The sequence below is a fragment of the Dermacentor andersoni genome, chromosome 8 (assembly GCF_023375885.2).
Source record: "Dermacentor andersoni chromosome 8, qqDerAnde1_hic_scaffold, whole genome shotgun sequence".
Lineage (NCBI taxonomy): Eukaryota > Metazoa > Arthropoda > Arachnida > Ixodida > Ixodidae > Dermacentor > Dermacentor andersoni.
This window is the reverse complement of record NC_092821.1, coordinates 98,339,686-98,358,067: the sequence shown is the minus strand read 5'-3', so window position 1 is coordinate 98,358,067 and position 18,382 is coordinate 98,339,686. Positions and strand designations below refer to the sequence as shown.

The 18,382-nt window shown below is 41.8% G+C and overlaps 2 protein-coding genes and 1 long non-coding RNA gene across 11 annotated transcripts in view; all 3 read right to left on the bottom strand.

Annotated features, from left to right (window-relative positions):
- Positions 1-2,806, bottom strand: part of LOC126528887 (uncharacterized) — a 160,932-nt gene extending 158,126 nt beyond the window's left edge. For 8 of the 9 annotated variants that reach the window (XM_055069753.2, XM_072289826.1, XM_072289831.1 and 5 more), the window contains exons 1-2: positions 2,711-2,806; positions 2,229-2,330 (exon numbers count right to left, since the gene is read on the bottom strand). In XM_055069753.2, coding sequence (XP_054925728.2) covers positions 2,229-2,330; positions 2,711-2,804 — 196 coding nt within the window. In that variant the 5' untranslated portion in view covers positions 2,805-2,806. The remainder of the gene's footprint in view (positions 1-2,228; positions 2,331-2,710) is intronic. The other variant, XM_072289825.1, reaches the window with a different exon arrangement.
- A 3,763-nt stretch (positions 2,807-6,569) lies between these two features.
- Positions 6,570-18,382, bottom strand: part of LOC129386524 (uncharacterized) — a 127,203-nt gene continuing 115,390 nt past the window's right edge. Inside the window, exons 5-8 of the mRNA XM_072284106.1 lie at positions 8,277-8,378; positions 7,792-7,893; positions 6,825-6,926; positions 6,570-6,604 (exon numbers count right to left, since the gene is read on the bottom strand). Coding sequence (XP_072140207.1) covers positions 6,570-6,604; positions 6,825-6,926; positions 7,792-7,893; positions 8,277-8,378 — 341 coding nt within the window. The remainder of the gene's footprint in view (positions 6,605-6,824; positions 6,927-7,791; positions 7,894-8,276; positions 8,379-18,382) is intronic.
- Positions 12,148-13,206, bottom strand: LOC140212929 (uncharacterized). Its single transcript, XR_011889917.1, has 3 exons — positions 13,110-13,206; positions 12,626-12,727; positions 12,148-12,243 (listed from the first exon to the last, which is right to left on the bottom strand). It is a non-coding gene; the product is annotated as an uncharacterized lncRNA (long non-coding RNA).

Genomic DNA, 18,382 nt, shown 5'->3' with positions numbered 1-18,382 from the left:
GCCCTCTAATTCCTCCACTATCACTGCTAGACTCGCGTCACTAGGTAACGTGAACTACGATAACGTTGAACAAGATAACGTGTGGCGTACAACATGCCCGTTTTAGGTGGCACAGCGTCGCTGCCTTACACCACAAGCGGAGTGTGAAATTAAACCAGGACAAAACTCCTTGTTATATGCCACAAATCTAGTGCTGTACAACCAATTCTCGCAACGGAAGGATAGTACTAGGAATGAAAAATAGAAAAGAGGCGCGCGGGACACACGCACAGGCGCTGTACGCATTTCCGCGCTTTCGTTCACCGCGTCGCAATGGACGAACAAGGGGAATTCGAAACACTCACCTTTGAGGTCGCTGAGTTGGAGGCGATCATGGCTATCTTCGAGGCAACAAGCCCATAAAAAGCGAGCCACACGCAGGAATATTCCAAAAAAGTCACAACGAAACACACGAGGAATGCAGAAAACGCAGGAAGCTCTCAAGCAAACAGCGTGTACAAATTCCCGGAATGCGCCGAAACATCAGCGCAAGCGCACAATCATACAAGTACACTCATACAAATACGCGCTTATATTATCACAAATTGTAACATTTGTTAACAAATTTAGTAATATCATGCTATTGCTGAACAATTGCTGCGATTTGCAAATGTATGAAAGTTTTCTGCTTCGCTTCTTTGATGACATACTTTCTTTATCGCAGTAGTGCAGTGCACCGGCCAGAGCTAATGGGGTGCGTGGGAAATGGCGCAAAATTCAAACGTCGCAAACGCCGCGTCATGTGTGGGCACACATTTTTCGTTGTTTAGATTAAAAAAACGTAATGCGTACCACAACTATGCCAACTGAACTATTGACCAGAAAACTACAGAAATGTCGCTGTTTGTGCTTTTTACTTCGGCGTTATGGTAAACTGCAGACGGTCTGTCATCCCATTCTTTAAACATTTGTGCGTGTGCTTCTGCACTGTGCGATTTGTCACCGGAAAAGTATAGCAGCGCAGATTGTGCTTGGTGGCCAAGCAGATTCCCAACACATTGGCCAGCACCCCGTCTATGTCACAGAAAATACTTTGGCCTCCATTTGAAACATGAGCATCTTGTCGTACATATCGGCCAAGCTTTTCGTTTCGTTCTATTGCGCGCTAAGGGGTATCATTATAAGCGAAACACACTCTGTAAAAACGATGTTCACTACTTTCTCCGCCGCACCCACCGTTGTGGGGTAGTGGCTGAGGTGTTGCGCTACTAACGGGATTGCTTGGGATCTAAAGCAGGCCGCGGCGGCTGCATATCGATAGGGATGAAATGCAAAAACGCCCATGTACTGTGCATCAACTTTTCAAACAAAACCATGCGGCAGCCATGGATGCCTCTATCATAAAGTCTTTATATATATATATATATATATATATATATATATATATATATATATATATATATATTTATATATATATATATATGTATCTATATATACCTGCAGGGCATTTGCCGTAACTTAAACCACAGATGTTGTATCTACTAGGTGGCCAGGGGGCTCCAGCAAGTAGAGTGAATGAGGCTCATGCTCTCCCCCGCTCTCCAAAGTGGGGGCGGGGCCACGTAACGTAATCTGAACAATTGGCGTATCTACATGGTGGGCAGGGGTCACTGTCCTCCTGCCCGCTCGGTAGATACGTCTATGGTTCAAGTAACGTGAAAGAACACGCTGTGTATATGCAAGGGTGATCAAGTGATCAGTAAATCAATATATGTGTACAAAAACGCACACATACACATGTGCGCGTGTTTTTCACATATACTTCGAAACTCAATATTACTCAAGAAGACTCAGTGTTATTCAATAAAAAGTTAACAGCATTTAGTCAACGCTTTTATTGTGGAAAAATACTCAACAATGGCTCAATAATACTCAATACTATTCAACAATGTATCAACACAATTTAGTCAACGTCTTTTTTGTTGTGCACTACCAAGCAACTTTATTGTTGAATTATGGCTCCGTGGTTTCAATAATTATTGAGGTATTGTTGAAAGGCTATTGAGTCAACAATTCATCAACAATATGCCAAGAACATTTGAACAGTCATTTTTATAAGGGAACAGTTGCATAGAAATCGTAAAACTACCACGCTTGCGGCACAGATGCGAGAGTATGATGTGGCATAGAGTTATACGTGCATATAAAAATGGGAACCTATGGCAAGTGTTTGGAACTGCTGTACTCACGAACACATTGCGCTGTGTCGCCGATGAGGACGCAGTCTTTCCCATTCTTCTTGCAATTCGCGGCTTGTGTCGCATCACAAGGTTTTGCTGGCATGCCTGGAGCTAGTAAAGGAATCAACAATTTCACACTTTTGCTATGGGCGCTGATAAAAACAGCGTTAACATTAGGAAGGCATACCAATTGTGCGAATCTGCAAATTTTTCCACTTCGTTAACAGAAAGATATGGATTACGGACGTAAAAGTCAAAGATGTCCCAGTGTGTATTTTGGCATGAGTTTTACAGTGCACACTTCGCGCTTTAGTTTGGATATTTTCTTTGTCATCATGGCAGCTTTTGTGGTTCATGGATGATAACAGTTGCAAAGAAATCATAATACTACCACATTTTCGACACAGATGAGAGAGTATGATGTAGCATAGAAAGATACGTTTGCATGAAAAATAGGAACCTATGACAAGTGTTTGAAATGCTATACTCACGAACGCATTGCGCTGTTTCGCCGATAAGGACACAGTCTTTCCCATCCTTCTTGCAATTTGCGGCTTGTGTCGCATCACATGGTTTCGCTGGCATGCCTGGAGCTAGTAAAGGAAAGAACAATTGCACATGTTTGTTATGGCCGCTGATAAAGCAGCGTTAATATTAGGTGTGCATAGCATTGTGCGAATCTGCGAAATATTGTACTTCGTTAAGAGAAAGTTATGGATTACTGAAGTGAAAGTGAGACAAAAATTTCACTGTGTGTATTTTGGCACCATTTCTAGAACGCACACTTTGCCCTTTAGCTTACATTTTTTTCATTGTCATGATGATAACTGTTGTATTTCAGTCATTATAACGGGTGCATAGAAATCGTAACAATACCACGCTTGCGACGCAGATGACAGAGTATGATGCCACACAGAAAGATACGTTCGCATAAAAAATGGGAACCTATGGCAAGTGGTTGAAATGGTATACTCACGAACGCATTGCGCTGTGTCGCCGATGAGGACGCAGTCTTTCCCATCCTTCTTGCAATTTGCGGCTTGTGTCGCATCACATGGTTTCGCTGGCATGCCTGGAGCTAGTAAAGGAAAGAACAATTGCACATGTTTGTTATGGCCGCTGATAAAGCAGCGTTAATATTAGGTGTGCATAGCATTGTGCGAATCTGCGAAATATTGTACTTCGTTAAGAGAAAGTTATGGATTACTGAAGTGAAAGTCAGACAAAAATTTCACTGTGTGTATTTTGGCACCATTTCTAGAACGCACACTTTGCCCTTTAGCTTACATTTTTTTCATTGTCATGATGGTAACTGTTGTATTTCAGTCATTATAACGGGTGCATAGAAATCATAACAATACCACGCTTGCGACGCACATGACAGAGTATGATGCCACACAGAAAGATACGTTCGCATAAAAAATGGGAACCTATGGCAAGTGGTTGAAATGGTATACTCACGAACGCATTGCGCTGTGTCGCCGATGAGGACGCAGTCTTTCCCATCCTTCTTGCAATTTGCGGCTTGTGTCGCATCACATGGTTTCGCTGGCATGCCTGGAGCTAGCAAAGGAAAGAACAATTGCACAGGTTTGCTATGGCTGCTGATAAAGCAGCGTTAATATTAGGTCGGCATAACATTGTGCGAATCTGCGAATTTTTCTGCTTCGTTAAGAGAAAGTTATGGATTACTCAAGTAAAAGTGAGACCGAAATTTCACTGTGTGTATTTTGGCACCATTTTTAGAACGCAGACTCTGCCCCTTAGCTTATATTTTTTTCTTTGTCATGATTGCAACTGTGGTGTTTCAGGAATTATAACAGGTGCATAGAAATTATAATGCCACGCTTGCCACACAGATGAGAGAGTATGATGCCACATAGAAAGATACGTTAGCATGAAAAATGGGAACCTATGGCATGTGTTTGACATGCTATACTCACGAACGCATTGCGCTGTGTCGCCGATGAGGACGCAGTCTTTCCAATCCTTCTTGCAATTTGCGGCTTGTGTCGCATCACATGGTTTTGCTGGCATGCCTGGAGCTAGTAAAGGAAAGAACAATTGCACAGGTTTGCTATGGCTGCTGATAAAGCAGCGTTAAGAGGAAGCTTTAGCTCGGGCCCAACTCCGACGCGGCCTATTCAAATACATGTAAAAACGCAAAAACGTTTATCTGAGATAACCCCTGGACCGATTTTAATGAAATTTGTTGCTTTTGAGAGAGAAAGTTAAATTCTAGTGACCGTTGGAAGCGGAATGTCGATTTAGGGCTTGCATTTTGGTAAAGAGGTTTACAAAATTTCAGAAGCTTGAAAAAAATAGAAGCACGAAGTTTACAAACTAATAGCTCTGCATCAAGAACAGATATCGCGGTTCTGTAAACGGCATCCATTAGATCATTCAAAGCGGACAAATTTAGTATGTCATGTTACATCTTACGTGAGTTTATTACGTTGTTTACGAGGGTTCTGCAAAAGTTGTAATTACATAATAATAATTTTTTTGAGATTCATGTATAAGATGTCAAATTTGTCCGCTTTAGATGTGCTATTAGGTACAATTCACAGAATTGCGATATCACCTATTCTTGCTGAGTTACAGAGTTGTAAACTTGATGGTATCGTTTTCTGAAAATTTGCGATTTTTGCAAGTTTTTAATAAAAAAGTGACGACCTAAATCGAAAATTCGAAACCAACAGTCACTAGATTTTAAGTTTTTCTTTTAAATGCAACAAACCCCGTCAAATTTGGTGCTGTGGTTGCCGAGAAAAACGAATTTTCCTTTTACATGTATTTAGATAGGAGCACCCGAGCTATAGCTTCCTCTTAATATTAGGTGGGCATAACATTGTGCGAATCTGCGAAATCTTCTACTTCGTTAAGAGAAAGTTATGGATTACTGAAGTAAAAGTGAGACAAAAATTTCACTGTGTGTATTTTGGCACCATTTCTAGAACGCACATTTTGCCCTTTAGCTTACGTTTTTTTCTTTGTCATGATGGTAACTGTTGTGTTTCAGTCATTATAAGGGGTGCATAGAAATCATAACAATACCACGCTTGCGACACAGATGAGAGAGTATGATGCCACACAGAAAGATAAATTCGCATGAAAAATGGAAACCTATGGCAAGTGTTTGATATGCTATACTCACGAACGCATTGTGCTGTGTCGCCGATGAGGACGCAGTCTTTCCCATCCTTCTTGCAATTTGCGGCTTGTGTCGCATCACATGGTTTCGCTGGCATGCCTGGAGCTAGCAAAGGAAAGAACAATTGCACATTTTTGCTGTGACCGCTGATAAAGCAGCGTCAATATTAGGTGGGCATAACATTGTGGGAATCTGCGAATGTTTCTACTTCGTTAAGAGAAAGTTATGGATTACTCAAGTAAAAGTGAGACCGAAATTTCACTGTCTGTATTTTGGCACCATTTTTAGAAAGCAGACTTTGCCCTTTAGCTTACATTTTTTTCTTTGTCATGATTGCAACTGTGGTGTTTCAGGGATTATAACAGGTGCATAGAAATCATAATGCAACGCTTGCCACACAGATGAGAGAGTATGATGCCACATAGAAAGATACGTTAGCATGAAAAATGGGAACCTATTGCATGTGTTTGACACGCTATACTCACGAACGCATTGCGCTGTGTCGCCGATGAGGACGCAGTCTTTCCCATCCTTCTTGCAATTGGCGGCTTGTGTCGCATCACATGGTTTTGCTGGCATGGCTGGAGCTAGTAAAGGAAAGAACAATTGCACATTTTTGCTATGACCGCTGATAAAGCAGCGTTAATATTAGGTGGGCATAACATAGTGCGAATCTGCGAAATTTTCTACTTCGTTAAGAGAAAGTTATGGATTAGTGAAGTAAAAGTGAGACAAAAATTTTACTGTGTGTATTTTGGCACCAATTCTAGAACGCACACTTTGCCCTTAAGCTTACATTTCCTTCTTTGTCATGATGGCAATACTTCTGTTTCAGGGATTATAACAGGTGCATAGAAATCATAACACTACCACGCTTGCGACACAGGTGAGAGAGTATGATGCCACATAGAAAGATACGTTCGCATGAAAAATGGGAACCTATGGCATGTGTTTGACATGCTATACTCACGAACGCATTGTGCTGTGTCGCCGATGAGGACGCAGTCTTTCCCATCCTTCTTGCAATTCGCGGCTTGTGTCGCATCACATGGTTTTGCTGGCATGCCTGGAGCTAGTAAAGGAAAGAACAATTGCACATTTTTACTACGGCCGCTGATAAAGCAGCCTTAGTATTAGGTTGCATAGCATTGTGCGAATCTGCGAAATTTTCTACTTCGTTAAGAGAAAGTTATGGATTACTGGACTAAAACTGAGACCGAAATTTCACTGTCTGTATTTTGGCACCATTTTTAGAAAGCAGACTTTGCCCTTTAGCTTACATTTTTTTCTTTGTCATGATTGCAACGGTGGTGTTTCAGGGATTATACCAGGTGCATAGAAATCATAATGCAACGCTTGCCACACAGATGAGAGAGTATGATGCCACATAGAAAGATACGTTAGCATGAAAAATGGGAACCTATGGCATGTGTTTGACATGCTATACTCACGAACGCATTGCGCTGTGTCGCCGATGAGGACGCAGTCTTTCCCATCCTTCTTGCAATTGGCGGCTTGTGTCGCATCACATGGTTTTGCTGGCATGGCTGGAGCTAGTAAAGGAAAGAACAATTGCACATTTTTGCTATGACCGCTGATAAAGCAGCGTTAATATTAGGTGGGCATACCATAGTGCGAATCTGCGAAATTTTCTACTTCGTTAAGAGAAAGTTATGGATTAGTGAAGTAAAAGTGAGACAAAAATTTTATTGTGTGTATTTTGGCACCAATTCTAGAACGCACACTTTGCCCTTAAGCTTACATTTTTTTCTTTGTCATGACTGCAACTGTGGTGTTTCAGGAATTATAACAGGTGCATAGAAATCATAATGCCACGCTTGCCACACAGATGAGAGAGTATGATGCCACATAGAAAGATACGTTAGCATGAAAAATGGGAACGTATGGCAAGTGTTTGAAATGCAATACTCACGAACGCATTGCGCTGTGTCGCCGATGAGGACGCAGTCTTTCCCATCCTTCTTGCAATTTGCGGCTTGTGTCGCATCACATGGTTTTGCTGGCATGCCTGGAGCTAGTAAAGGAAAGAACAATTGCACATTTTTACTACGGCCGCTGATAAAGCAGCCTTAGTATTAGGTGTGCATAGCATTGTGCGAATCTGCGAAATTTTCTACTTCGTTAAACGAAAGTTATGGATTACTGGAGTAAAAGTGAGACAAAAATTTCACTGTGTGTATTTTGGTACCATTTTTAGAACGCAGACTTTGCCCTTTAGCTTACATTTTTTTCTTTGTCATGATGGCAACTCTGGTGTTTCAGGGATTATAACAGGTGCATAGAAATCATAACAATACCACGCTTGCGACGCAGATGACAGAGTATGATGCAACACAGAAAGATACGTTCGCATAAAAAATGGGAACCTATGGCAAGTGGTTGAAATGGTATACTCACGAACGCATTGCGCTTTGTCGCCGATGAGGACGCAGTCTTTCCCATCCTTCTTGCAATTTGCGGCTTGTGTCGAATCACATGGTTTTGCTGGCATGCCTGGTGCTAGTAAAGGAAAGAACAATTGCACATTTTTGCTATGACCGCTGATAAAGCAGCGCTAATATTAGGTCCTCATAACAATGTGCGGATCTGCGAATTTTTCTACTTCGTTAAGAGAAAGTTATGGATTGCTAGAGTAAAAGTGAGACCGAAATTTCACTGTGTGTATTTTGGCACCATTTCTAGAACGCACACTTCGCACTTTAGATTACATTTTTTTCTTTGTCATGATGGCAACTCTGGTGTTTCAGGGATTATAACAGGTGCATAGAAATCATAACAATACCACGCTTGCGACGCAGATGACAGAGTATGATGCAACACAGAAAGATACGTTCGCATAAAAAATGGGAACCTATGGCATGTGTTTGACATGCTATACTCACGAACGCATTGTGCTGTGTCGCCGATGAGGACGCAGTCTTTCCCATCCTTCTTGCAATTCGCGGCTTGTGTCGCATCACATGGTTTTGCTGGCATGCCTGGAGCTAGTAAAGGAAAGAGCAATTGCACATTTTTGCTACGGCCGATGATAAAGCAGCGTTAGTATTAGGTCGGCATAACATGTGCGAATCTGCGATTTTTTCTACTTTGTTAAGTGAAAGTTATGGATTACTGAAGTAAAAGTGAGACAAAAATTTTACTGTGTGTATTTTGGCACCAACTCTAGAACGCACACTTGGCGCTTTAGCTTACATTTATTCTTTGTCATGATGGCAATACTTGTGTTTCAGGCATTATAACGGGTACATAGAAATCATAACAATACCACGCTTGCGACACAGATGAGAGAGTATGATGCCACACAGAAAGATACGTTCGCATAAAAAATGGGAACCTATGGCAAGTGTTTGAAATGGTATACTCACGAACGCATTGCGCTGTGTCACCGATGAGGACGCAGTCTTTCCCATCCTTCTTGCAATTTGCGGCTTGTGTGGCATCACATGGTTTTGCTGGCATGCCTGGAGCTAGTAAAGGAAAGAGCAATTGCACATTTTTGCTACGGCCGATGATAAAGCAGCGTTAGTATTAGGTCGGCATAACATGTGCGAATCTGCGATTTTTTCTACTTCGTTAAGTGAAAGTTATGGATTACTGAAGTAAAAGTGAGACAAAAATTTTACTGTGTGTATTTTGGCACCAACTCTAGAACGCACACTTGGCGCTTTAGCTTACATTTTTTTCTTTGTCATGATGGCAATACTTGTGTTTCAGGCATTATAACGGGTGCATAGAAATCATAACAATACCACGCTTGCGACACAGATGAGAGAGTATGATGCCACACAGAAAGATACGTTCGCATAAAAAATGGGAACCTATGGCCAGTGTTTGAAATGGTATACTCACGAACGCATTGCGCTGTGTCACCGATGAGGACGCAGTCTTTCCCATCCTTCTTGCAATTTGCGGCTTGTGTGGCATCACATGGTTTTGCTGGCATGCCTGGAGCTAGTAAAGGAAAGAGCAATTGCACATTTTTGCTACGGCCGATGATAAAGCAGCGTTAGTATTAGGTCGGCATAACATGTGCGAATCTGCGATTTTTTCTACTTCGTTAAGTGAAAGTTATGGATTACTGAAGTAAAAGTGAGACAAAAATTTTACTGTGTGTATTTTGGCACCAACTCTAGAACGCACACTTGGCGCTTTAGCTTACATTTTTTTCTTTGTCATGATGGCAATACTTGTGTTTCAGGCATTATAACGGGTGCATAGAAATCATAACACTACCACGCTTGCGACACAGATGAGAGAGTATGATGCCACACAGAAAGATACGTTCGCATAAAAAATGGGAACCTATGGCCAGTGTTTGAAATGGTATACTCACGAACGCATTGCGCTGTGTCACTGATGAGGACGCAGTCTTTCCCATCCTTCTTGCAATTTGCGGCTTGTGTGGCATCACATGGTTTTGCTGGCATGCCTGGAGCTAGTAAAGGAAAGAGCAATTGCACATTTTTGCTACGGCCGATGATAAAGCAGCGTTAGTATTAAGTCGGCATAACATGTGCGAATCTGCGATTTTTTCTACTTCGTTAAGTGAAAGTTATGGATTACTGAAGTAAAAGTGAGACAAAAATTTTACTGTGTGTATTTTGGCACCAACTCTAGAACGCACACTTGGCGCTTTAGCTTACATTTTTTTCTTTGTCATGATGGCAATACTTGTGTTTCAGGCATTATAACGGGTGCATAGAAATCATAACAATACCACGCTTGCGACACAGATGAGAGAGTATGATGCCACACAGAAAGATACGTTCGCATAAAAAATGGGAACCTATGGCCAGTGTTTGAAATGGTATACTCACGAACGCATTGCGCTGTGTCGCCGATGAGGACGCAGTCTTTCCCATCCTTCTTGCAATTTGCGGCTTGTGTCGCATCACATGGTTTCGCTGGCATGCCTGGAGCTAGTAAAGGAAAGAGCAATTGCACATTTTTGCTACGGCCGATGATAAAGCAGCGTTAGTATTAGGTCGGCATAACATGTGCGAATCTGCGATTTTTTCTACTTCGTTAAGTGAAAGTTATGGATTACTGAAGTAAAAGTGAGACAAAAATTTTACTGTGTGTATTTTGGCACCAACTCTAGAACGCACACTTGGCGCTTTAGCTTACATTTATTCTTTGTCATGATGGCAATACCTGTGTTTCAGGCATTATAACGGGTACATAGAAATCATAACAATACCACGCTTGCGACACAAATGAGAGAGTATGATGCCACACAGAAAGATACGTTCGCATAAAAAATGGGAACCTATGGCCAGTGTTTGAAATGGTATACTCACGAACGCATTGCGCTGTGTCGCCGATGAGGACGCAGTCTTTCCCATCCTTCTTGCAATTTGCGGCTTGTGTCGCATCACATGGTTTCGCTGGCATGCCTGGAGCTAGTAAAGGAAAGAGCAATTGCACATTTTTGCTACGGCCGATGATAAAGCAGCGTTAGTATTAGGTCGGCATAACATGTGCGAATCTGCGATTTTTTCTACTTCGTTAAGTGAAAGTTATGGATTACTGAAGTAAAAGTGAGACAAAAATTTTACTGTGTGTATTTTGGCACCAACTCTAGAACGCACACTTGGCGCTTTAGCTTACATTTATTCTTTGTCATGATGGCAATACCTGTGTTTCAGGCATTATAACAGGTGCATAGAAATCATAATGCAACGCTTGCCACACAGATGAGAGAGTATGATGCCACATAGAAAGATACGTTAGCATGAAAAATGGGAACCTATGGCAAGTGTTTGAAATGGTATACTCACGAACGCATTGCGCTGTGTCGCCGATGAGGACGCAGTCTTTCCCATCCTTCTTGCAATTTGCAGTTTGTGTCGCATCACATGGTTTTGCTGGCATGCCTGGAGCTAGTAAAGGAAAGAGCAATTGCACATTTTTGCTACGGCTGCTGATAAAGCAGCGTTAGTATTAGGTGGGCATAACATTGTGCGAATCTGCGAAATTTTCTACTTCGTTAACAGAAAGGTTTGGATTACTGAAATAAAAGTGAGACAAAAATTTCACTGTGTGTACTTTGGCACCATTTCTAGAACACACACTTTGCCCTTTAGTTTACATTTTTTCTTTGTCGTGATGGTAACTGTTGTGTTTCAGCCATTAAAACGGGTGCATAGGAATCATAACAATGCCACGCTTGCGACACAAATGAGAGAGTATGATGCCACACAGAAAGATACGTTAGCATGAAAAATGGGAACCTATGGCAAGTGTTTGAAATGGTATACTCACGAACGCATTGCGCTGTGTCGCCGATGAGGACGCAGTCTTTCCCATCCTTCTTGCAATTTGCGGCTTGTGTCGCATCACATGGTTTCGCTGGCATGCCTGGAGCTAGTAAAGGAAAGAGCAATTGCACATTTTTGCTACGGCCGATGATAAAGCAGCGTTAGTATTAGGTCGGCATAACATGTGCGAATCTGCGATTTTTTCTACTTTGTTAAGTGAAAGTTATGGATTACTGAAGTAAAAGTGAGACAAAAATTTTACTGTGTGTATTTTGGCACCAACTCTAGAACGCACACTTGGCGCTTTAGCTTACATTTATTCTTTGTCATGATGGCAATACTTGTGTTTCAGGCATTATAACGGGTACATAGAAATCATAACAATACCACGCTTGCGACACAGATGAGAGAGTATGATGCCACACAGAAAGATACGTTCGCATAAAAAATGGGAACCTATGGCAAGTGTTTGAAATGGTATACTCACGAACGCATTGCGCTGTGTCACCGATGAGGACGCAGTCTTTCCCATCCTTCTTGCAATTTGCGGCTTGTGTGGCATCACATGGTTTTGCTGGCATGCCTGGAGCTAGTAAAGGAAAGAGCAATTGCACATTTTTGCTACGGCCGATGATAAAGCAGCGTTAGTATTAGGTCGGCATAACATGTGCGAATCTGCGATTTTTTCTACTTCGTTAAGTGAAAGTTATGGATTACTGAAGTAAAAGTGAGACAAAAATTTTACTGTGTGTATTTTGGCACCAACTCTAGAACGCACACTTGGCGCTTTAGCTTACATTTTTTTCTTTGTCATGATGGCAATACTTGTGTTTCAGGCATTATAACGGGTGCATAGAAATCATAACAATACCACGCTTGCGACACAGATGAGAGAGTATGATGCCACACAGAAAGATACGTTCGCATAAAAAATGGGAACCTATGGCCAGTGTTTGAAATGGTATACTCACGAACGCATTGCGCTGTGTCACCGATGAGGACGCAGTCTTTCCCATCCTTCTTGCAATTTGCGGCTTGTGTGGCATCACATGGTTTTGCTGGCATGCCTGGAGCTAGTAAAGGAAAGAGCAATTGCACATTTTTGCTACGGCCGATGATAAAGCAGCGTTAGTATTAGGTCGGCATAACATGTGCGAATCTGCGATTTTTTCTACTTCGTTAAGTGAAAGTTATGGATTACTGAAGTAAAAGTGAGACAAAAATTTTACTGTGTGTATTTTGGCACCAACTCTAGAACGCACACTTGGCGCTTTAGCTTACATTTTTTTCTTTGTCATGATGGCAATACTTGTGTTTCAGGCATTATAACGGGTGCATAGAAATCATAACACTACCACGCTTGCGACACAGATGAGAGAGTATGATGCCACACAGAAAGATACGTTCGCATAAAAAATGGGAACCTATGGCCAGTGTTTGAAATGGTATACTCACGAACGCATTGCGCTGTGTCACCGATGAGGACGCAGTCTTTCCCATCCTTCTTGCAATTTGCGGCTTGTGTGGCATCACATGGTTTTGCTGGCATGCCTGGAGCTAGTAAAGGAAAGAGCAATTGCACATTTTTGCTACGGCCGATGATAAAGCAGCGTTAGTATTAAGTCGGCATAACATGTGCGAATCTGCGATTTTTTCTACTTCGTTAAGTGAAAGTTATGGATTACTGAAGTAAAAGTGAGACAAAAATTTTACTGTGTGTATTTTGGCACCAACTCTAGAACGCACACTTGGCGCTTTAGCTTACATTTTTTTCTTTGTCATGATGGCAATACTTGTGTTTCAGGCATTATAACGGGTGCATAGAAATCATAACAATACCACGCTTGCGACACAGATGAGAGAGTATGATGCCACACAGAAAGATACGTTCGCATAAAAAATGGGAACCTATGGCCAGTGTTTGAAATGGTATACTCACGAACGCATTGCGCTGTGTCGCCGATGAGGACGCAGTCTTTCCCATCCTTCTTGCAATTTGCGGCTTGTGTCGCATCACATGGTTTCGCTGGCATGCCTGGAGCTAGTAAAGGAAAGAGCAATTGCACATTTTTGCTACGGCCGATGATAAAGCAGCGTTAGTATTAGGTCGGCATAACATGTGCGAATCTGCGATTTTTTCTACTTCGTTAAGTGAAAGTTATGGATTACTGAAGTAAAAGTGAGACAAAAATTTTACTGTGTGTATTTTGGCACCAACTCTAGAACGCACACTTGGCGCTTTAGCTTACATTTATTCTTTGTCATGATGGCAATACCTGTGTTTCAGGCATTATAACGGGTACATAGAAATCATAACAATACCACGCTTGCGACACAAATGAGAGAGTATGATGCCACACAGAAAGATACGTTCGCATAAAAAATGGGAACCTATGGCCAGTGTTTGAAATGGTATACTCACGAACGCATTGCGCTGTGTCGCCGATGAGGACGCAGTCTTTCCCATCCTTCTTGCAATTTGCGGCTTGTGTCGCATCACATGGTTTCGCTGGCATGCCTGGAGCTAGTAAAGGAAAGAGCAATTGCACATTTTTGCTACGGCCGATGATAAAGCAGCGTTAGTATTAGGTCGGCATAACATGTGCGAATCTGCGATTTTTTCTACTTCGTTAAGTGAAAGTTATGGATTACTGAAGTAAAAGTCAGACAAAAATTTTACTGTGTGTATTTTGGCACCAACTCTAGAACGCACACTTGGCGCTTTAGCTTACATTTATTCTTTGTCATGATGGCAATACCTGTGTTTCAGGCATTATAACGGGTGCATAGAAATCATAACAATACCACGCTTGCGACACAAATGAGAGAGTATGATGCCACACAGAAAGATACGTTCGCATAAAAAATGGGAACCTATGGCCAGTGTTTGAAATGGTATACTCATGAACGCATTGCGCTGTGTCGCCGATGAGGACGCAGTCTTTCCCATCCTTCTTGCAATTTGCAGTTTGTGTCGCATCACATGGTTTTGCTGGCATGCCTGGAGCTAGTAAAGGAAAGAGCAATTGCACATTTTTGCTACGGCCGATGATAAAGCAGCGTTAGTATTAGGTCGGCATAACATGTGCGAATCTGCGATTTTTTCTACTTCGTTAAGTGAAAGTTATGGATTACTGAAGTAAAAGTGAGACAAAAATTTTACTGTGTGTATTTTGGCACCAACTCTAGAACGCACACTTGGCGCTTTAGCTTACATTTTTTTCTTTGTCATGATGGCAATACTTGTGTTTCAGGCATTATAACGGGTGCATAGAAATCATAACACTACCACGCTTGCGACACAGATGAGAGAGTATGATGCCACACAGAAAGATACGTTCGCATAAAAAATGGGAACCTATGGCAAGTGTTTGAAATGGTATACTCACGAACGCATTGCGCTGTGTCACCGATGAGGACGCAGTCTTTCCCATCCTTCTTGCAATTTGCGGCTTGTGTCGCATCACATGGTTTTGCTGGCATGCCTGGAGCTAGTAAAGGAAAGAAAAATTGCAGAGGTTTGCTATGGCTGCTGATAAAGCAGCGTTAGTATTAGGTGTGCATAGCATTGTGCGAATCTGCTAAATTTTCTAGTTCGTTAAGAGAAAGTTATGGATTACTGAAGTAAAAGTGAGACAAAAATTTCACTGTGTGTATTTTGGCACCATTTCTAGAACGCACACATTGCCCTTTAGCTTACATTTTTTTCTTTGTCATGATGGCAATACTTGTGTTTCAGGGATCATAACAGGTGCCTAGAAATCATAACACTACCACGCTTGCGACACAGATGAGAGAGTATGATGCCACACAGAAAGATACGTTCGCATAAAAAATGGGAACCTATGGCAAGTGTTTGAAATGGTATACTCACGAACGCATTGCGATGTGTCGCCGATGAGGACGCAGTCTTTCCCATCCTTCTTGCAATTTGCGGCTTGTGTCGCATCACATGGTTTCGCTGGCATGCCTGGAGCTAGTAAAGGAAAGAACAATTGCACATGTTTGTTATGGCTGCTGATAAAGCAGCGTTAATATTAAGTGGGCATAACATTGTGCGAATCTGCGAAATTTTCGATTTCGTTAAGAGAAAGTTATGGATTACTCAAGTAAAATTGAGACAAAAATTTCACTGTGTGTATTTTGGCACCATTTCTAGAACGCACACTTTCCCCTTTAGCTTACATTTTTTTCTTTGTCATAATGGTAACTGTTGTATTTCAGTCATAATAACGGGTGCATAGAAATCATAACACTACCACGCTTGCGACACAGATGAGAGAGTATGATGCCACACAGAAAGATACGTTCGCATAAAAAATGGGAACCTATGGCAAGTGTTTGAAATGGTATACTCACGAACGCATTGCGATGTGTCGCCGATGAGGACGCAGTCTTTCCCATCCTTCTTGCAATTTGCGGCTTGTGTCGCATGACATGGTTTCGCTGGCATGCCTGGAGCTAGTAAAGGAAAGAACAATTGCACATGTTTGTTATGGCCGCTGATAAAGCAGCGTTAGTATTAGGTGTGCATAGCATTGTGCGAATCTGCTAAATTTTCTACTTCGTTAAGAGAAAGTTATGGATTACTGAAGTAAAAGTGACACAAAAATTTCACTGTGTGTATTTTTACACCATTTCTAGAACGCACACTTTGCCCTTTAGCTTACATTGTTTTCTTTGTCATGATGGCAACTTTGGTGTTTCAGGGATTCTAACAGGTGCATAGAAATCATAACCATACCGCGCTTGCGACGCACATGAGAGAGTATGATGTCATCACAGAAAGATACGTTCGCATGAAAAATGGGAACCTATGGCATGTGTTTGACATGCTATACTCACGAACGCATTGCGCTGTGTCCCCGATGAGGACGCAGTCTTTCCCATCCTTCTTGCAATTTGCGGCTTGTGTCGCATCACATGGTTTCGCTGGCATGCCTGGAGCTAGCAAAGGAAAGAACAATTGCACAGGTTTGCTACGGTCGCTGATAATGCAGCGTTAGTATTAGGTGTGCATAGCATTGTGCGAATCTGCGAAATTTTCTATTTCGTTAAGAGAAAGTTATGGATTACTGAAGTAAAAGTGAGACAAAAATTTCACTGTGTGTATTTTGGCACCATTTCTAGAACGCACACTTTGCCCTTTAGCTTACATTTTTTTCATTGTCATGATGGTAACTGTTGTGTTTCAGTCATTATAAGGGGTGCATAGAAATCATAACACTACCACGCTTGCGACACAAATGAGAGAGTATGATGCCACATAGAAAGATACGTTCGCATAAAAAATGGGAACCTATGGCATGTGTTTGACATGCTATACTCACGAACGCATTGCGATGTGTCGCCGATGAGGACACAGTCTTTCCCATCCTTCTTGCAATTTGCGGCTTGTGTCGCATCACATGGTTTCGCTGGCATGCCTGGAGCTAGTAAAGGAAAGAACAATTGCACATGTTTGTTATGGCCGCTGATAAAGCAGCGTTAGTATTAGGTGTGCATAGCATTGTGCGAATGTGCGAAATTTTCTACTTCGTTAAGAGAAAGTTATGGATTACTGAAGTAAAAGTGAGACAAAAATTTCACTGTGTGTATTTTGGCACCATTTCTAGAACGCACACTTTGCCCTTTAGGTTACATCTTTTTCTTTGTCATGATTGCAACTGTGGTGTTTCAGGGATTATAACAGGTGCATAGAAATCATAATGCGACGCTTGCCACACAGATGAGAGAGTATGATGCCACATAGAAAGATACGTTAGCATGAAAAATGGGAACCTATGGCAAGTGTTTGAAATGGTATACTCACGAACGCATTGCGATGTGTCGCCGATGAGGACGCAGTCTTTCCCATCCTTCTTGCAATTTGCGGCTTGTGTCGCATCACATGGTTTCGCTGGCATGCCTGGAGCTAGTAAAGGAAAGAACAATTGCACATGTTTGTTATGGCCGCTGATAAAGCAGCGTTAGTATTAGGTGTGCATAGCATTGTGCGAATGTGCGAAATTTTCTACTTCGTTAAGAGAAAGTTATGGATTACTGAAGTAAAAGTGAGACAAAAATTTCACTGTGTGTATTTTGGCACCATTTCTAGAACGCACACTTTGCCCTTTAGGTTACATCTTTTTCTTTGTCATGATTGCAACTGTGGTGTTTCAGGGATTATAACAGGTGCATAGAAATCATAATGCGACGCTTGCCACACAGATGAGAGAGTATGATGCCACACAGAAAGATACGTTAGCATGAAAAATGGGAACCTATGGCAAGTGTTTGAAATGGTATACTCACGAACGCATTGCGATGTGTCGCCGATGAGGACGCAGTCTTTCCCATCCTTCTTGCAATTTGCGGCTTGTGTCGCATCACATGGTTTCGCTGGCATGCCTGGAGCTAGTAAAGGAAAGAACAATTGCACATTTTTGCTACGGCCGCTGATAAAGCAGCGTTAGTATTATGTGTGCATAGCATTGTGCGAATGTGCGAAATTTTCTACTTCGTTAAGAGAAAGTTATGGATTACTGAAGTAAAAGTGAGACAAAAATTTCACTGTGTGTATTTTGGCACCATTTCTAGAACGCACACTTTGCCCTTTAGCTTACATTGTTTTCTTTGTCATGATGGCAACTTTGGTGTTTCAGGGATTCTAACAGGTGCATAGAAATCATAACCATACCGCGCTTGCGACGCAGATGAGAGAGTATGATGTCATCACAGAAAGATAC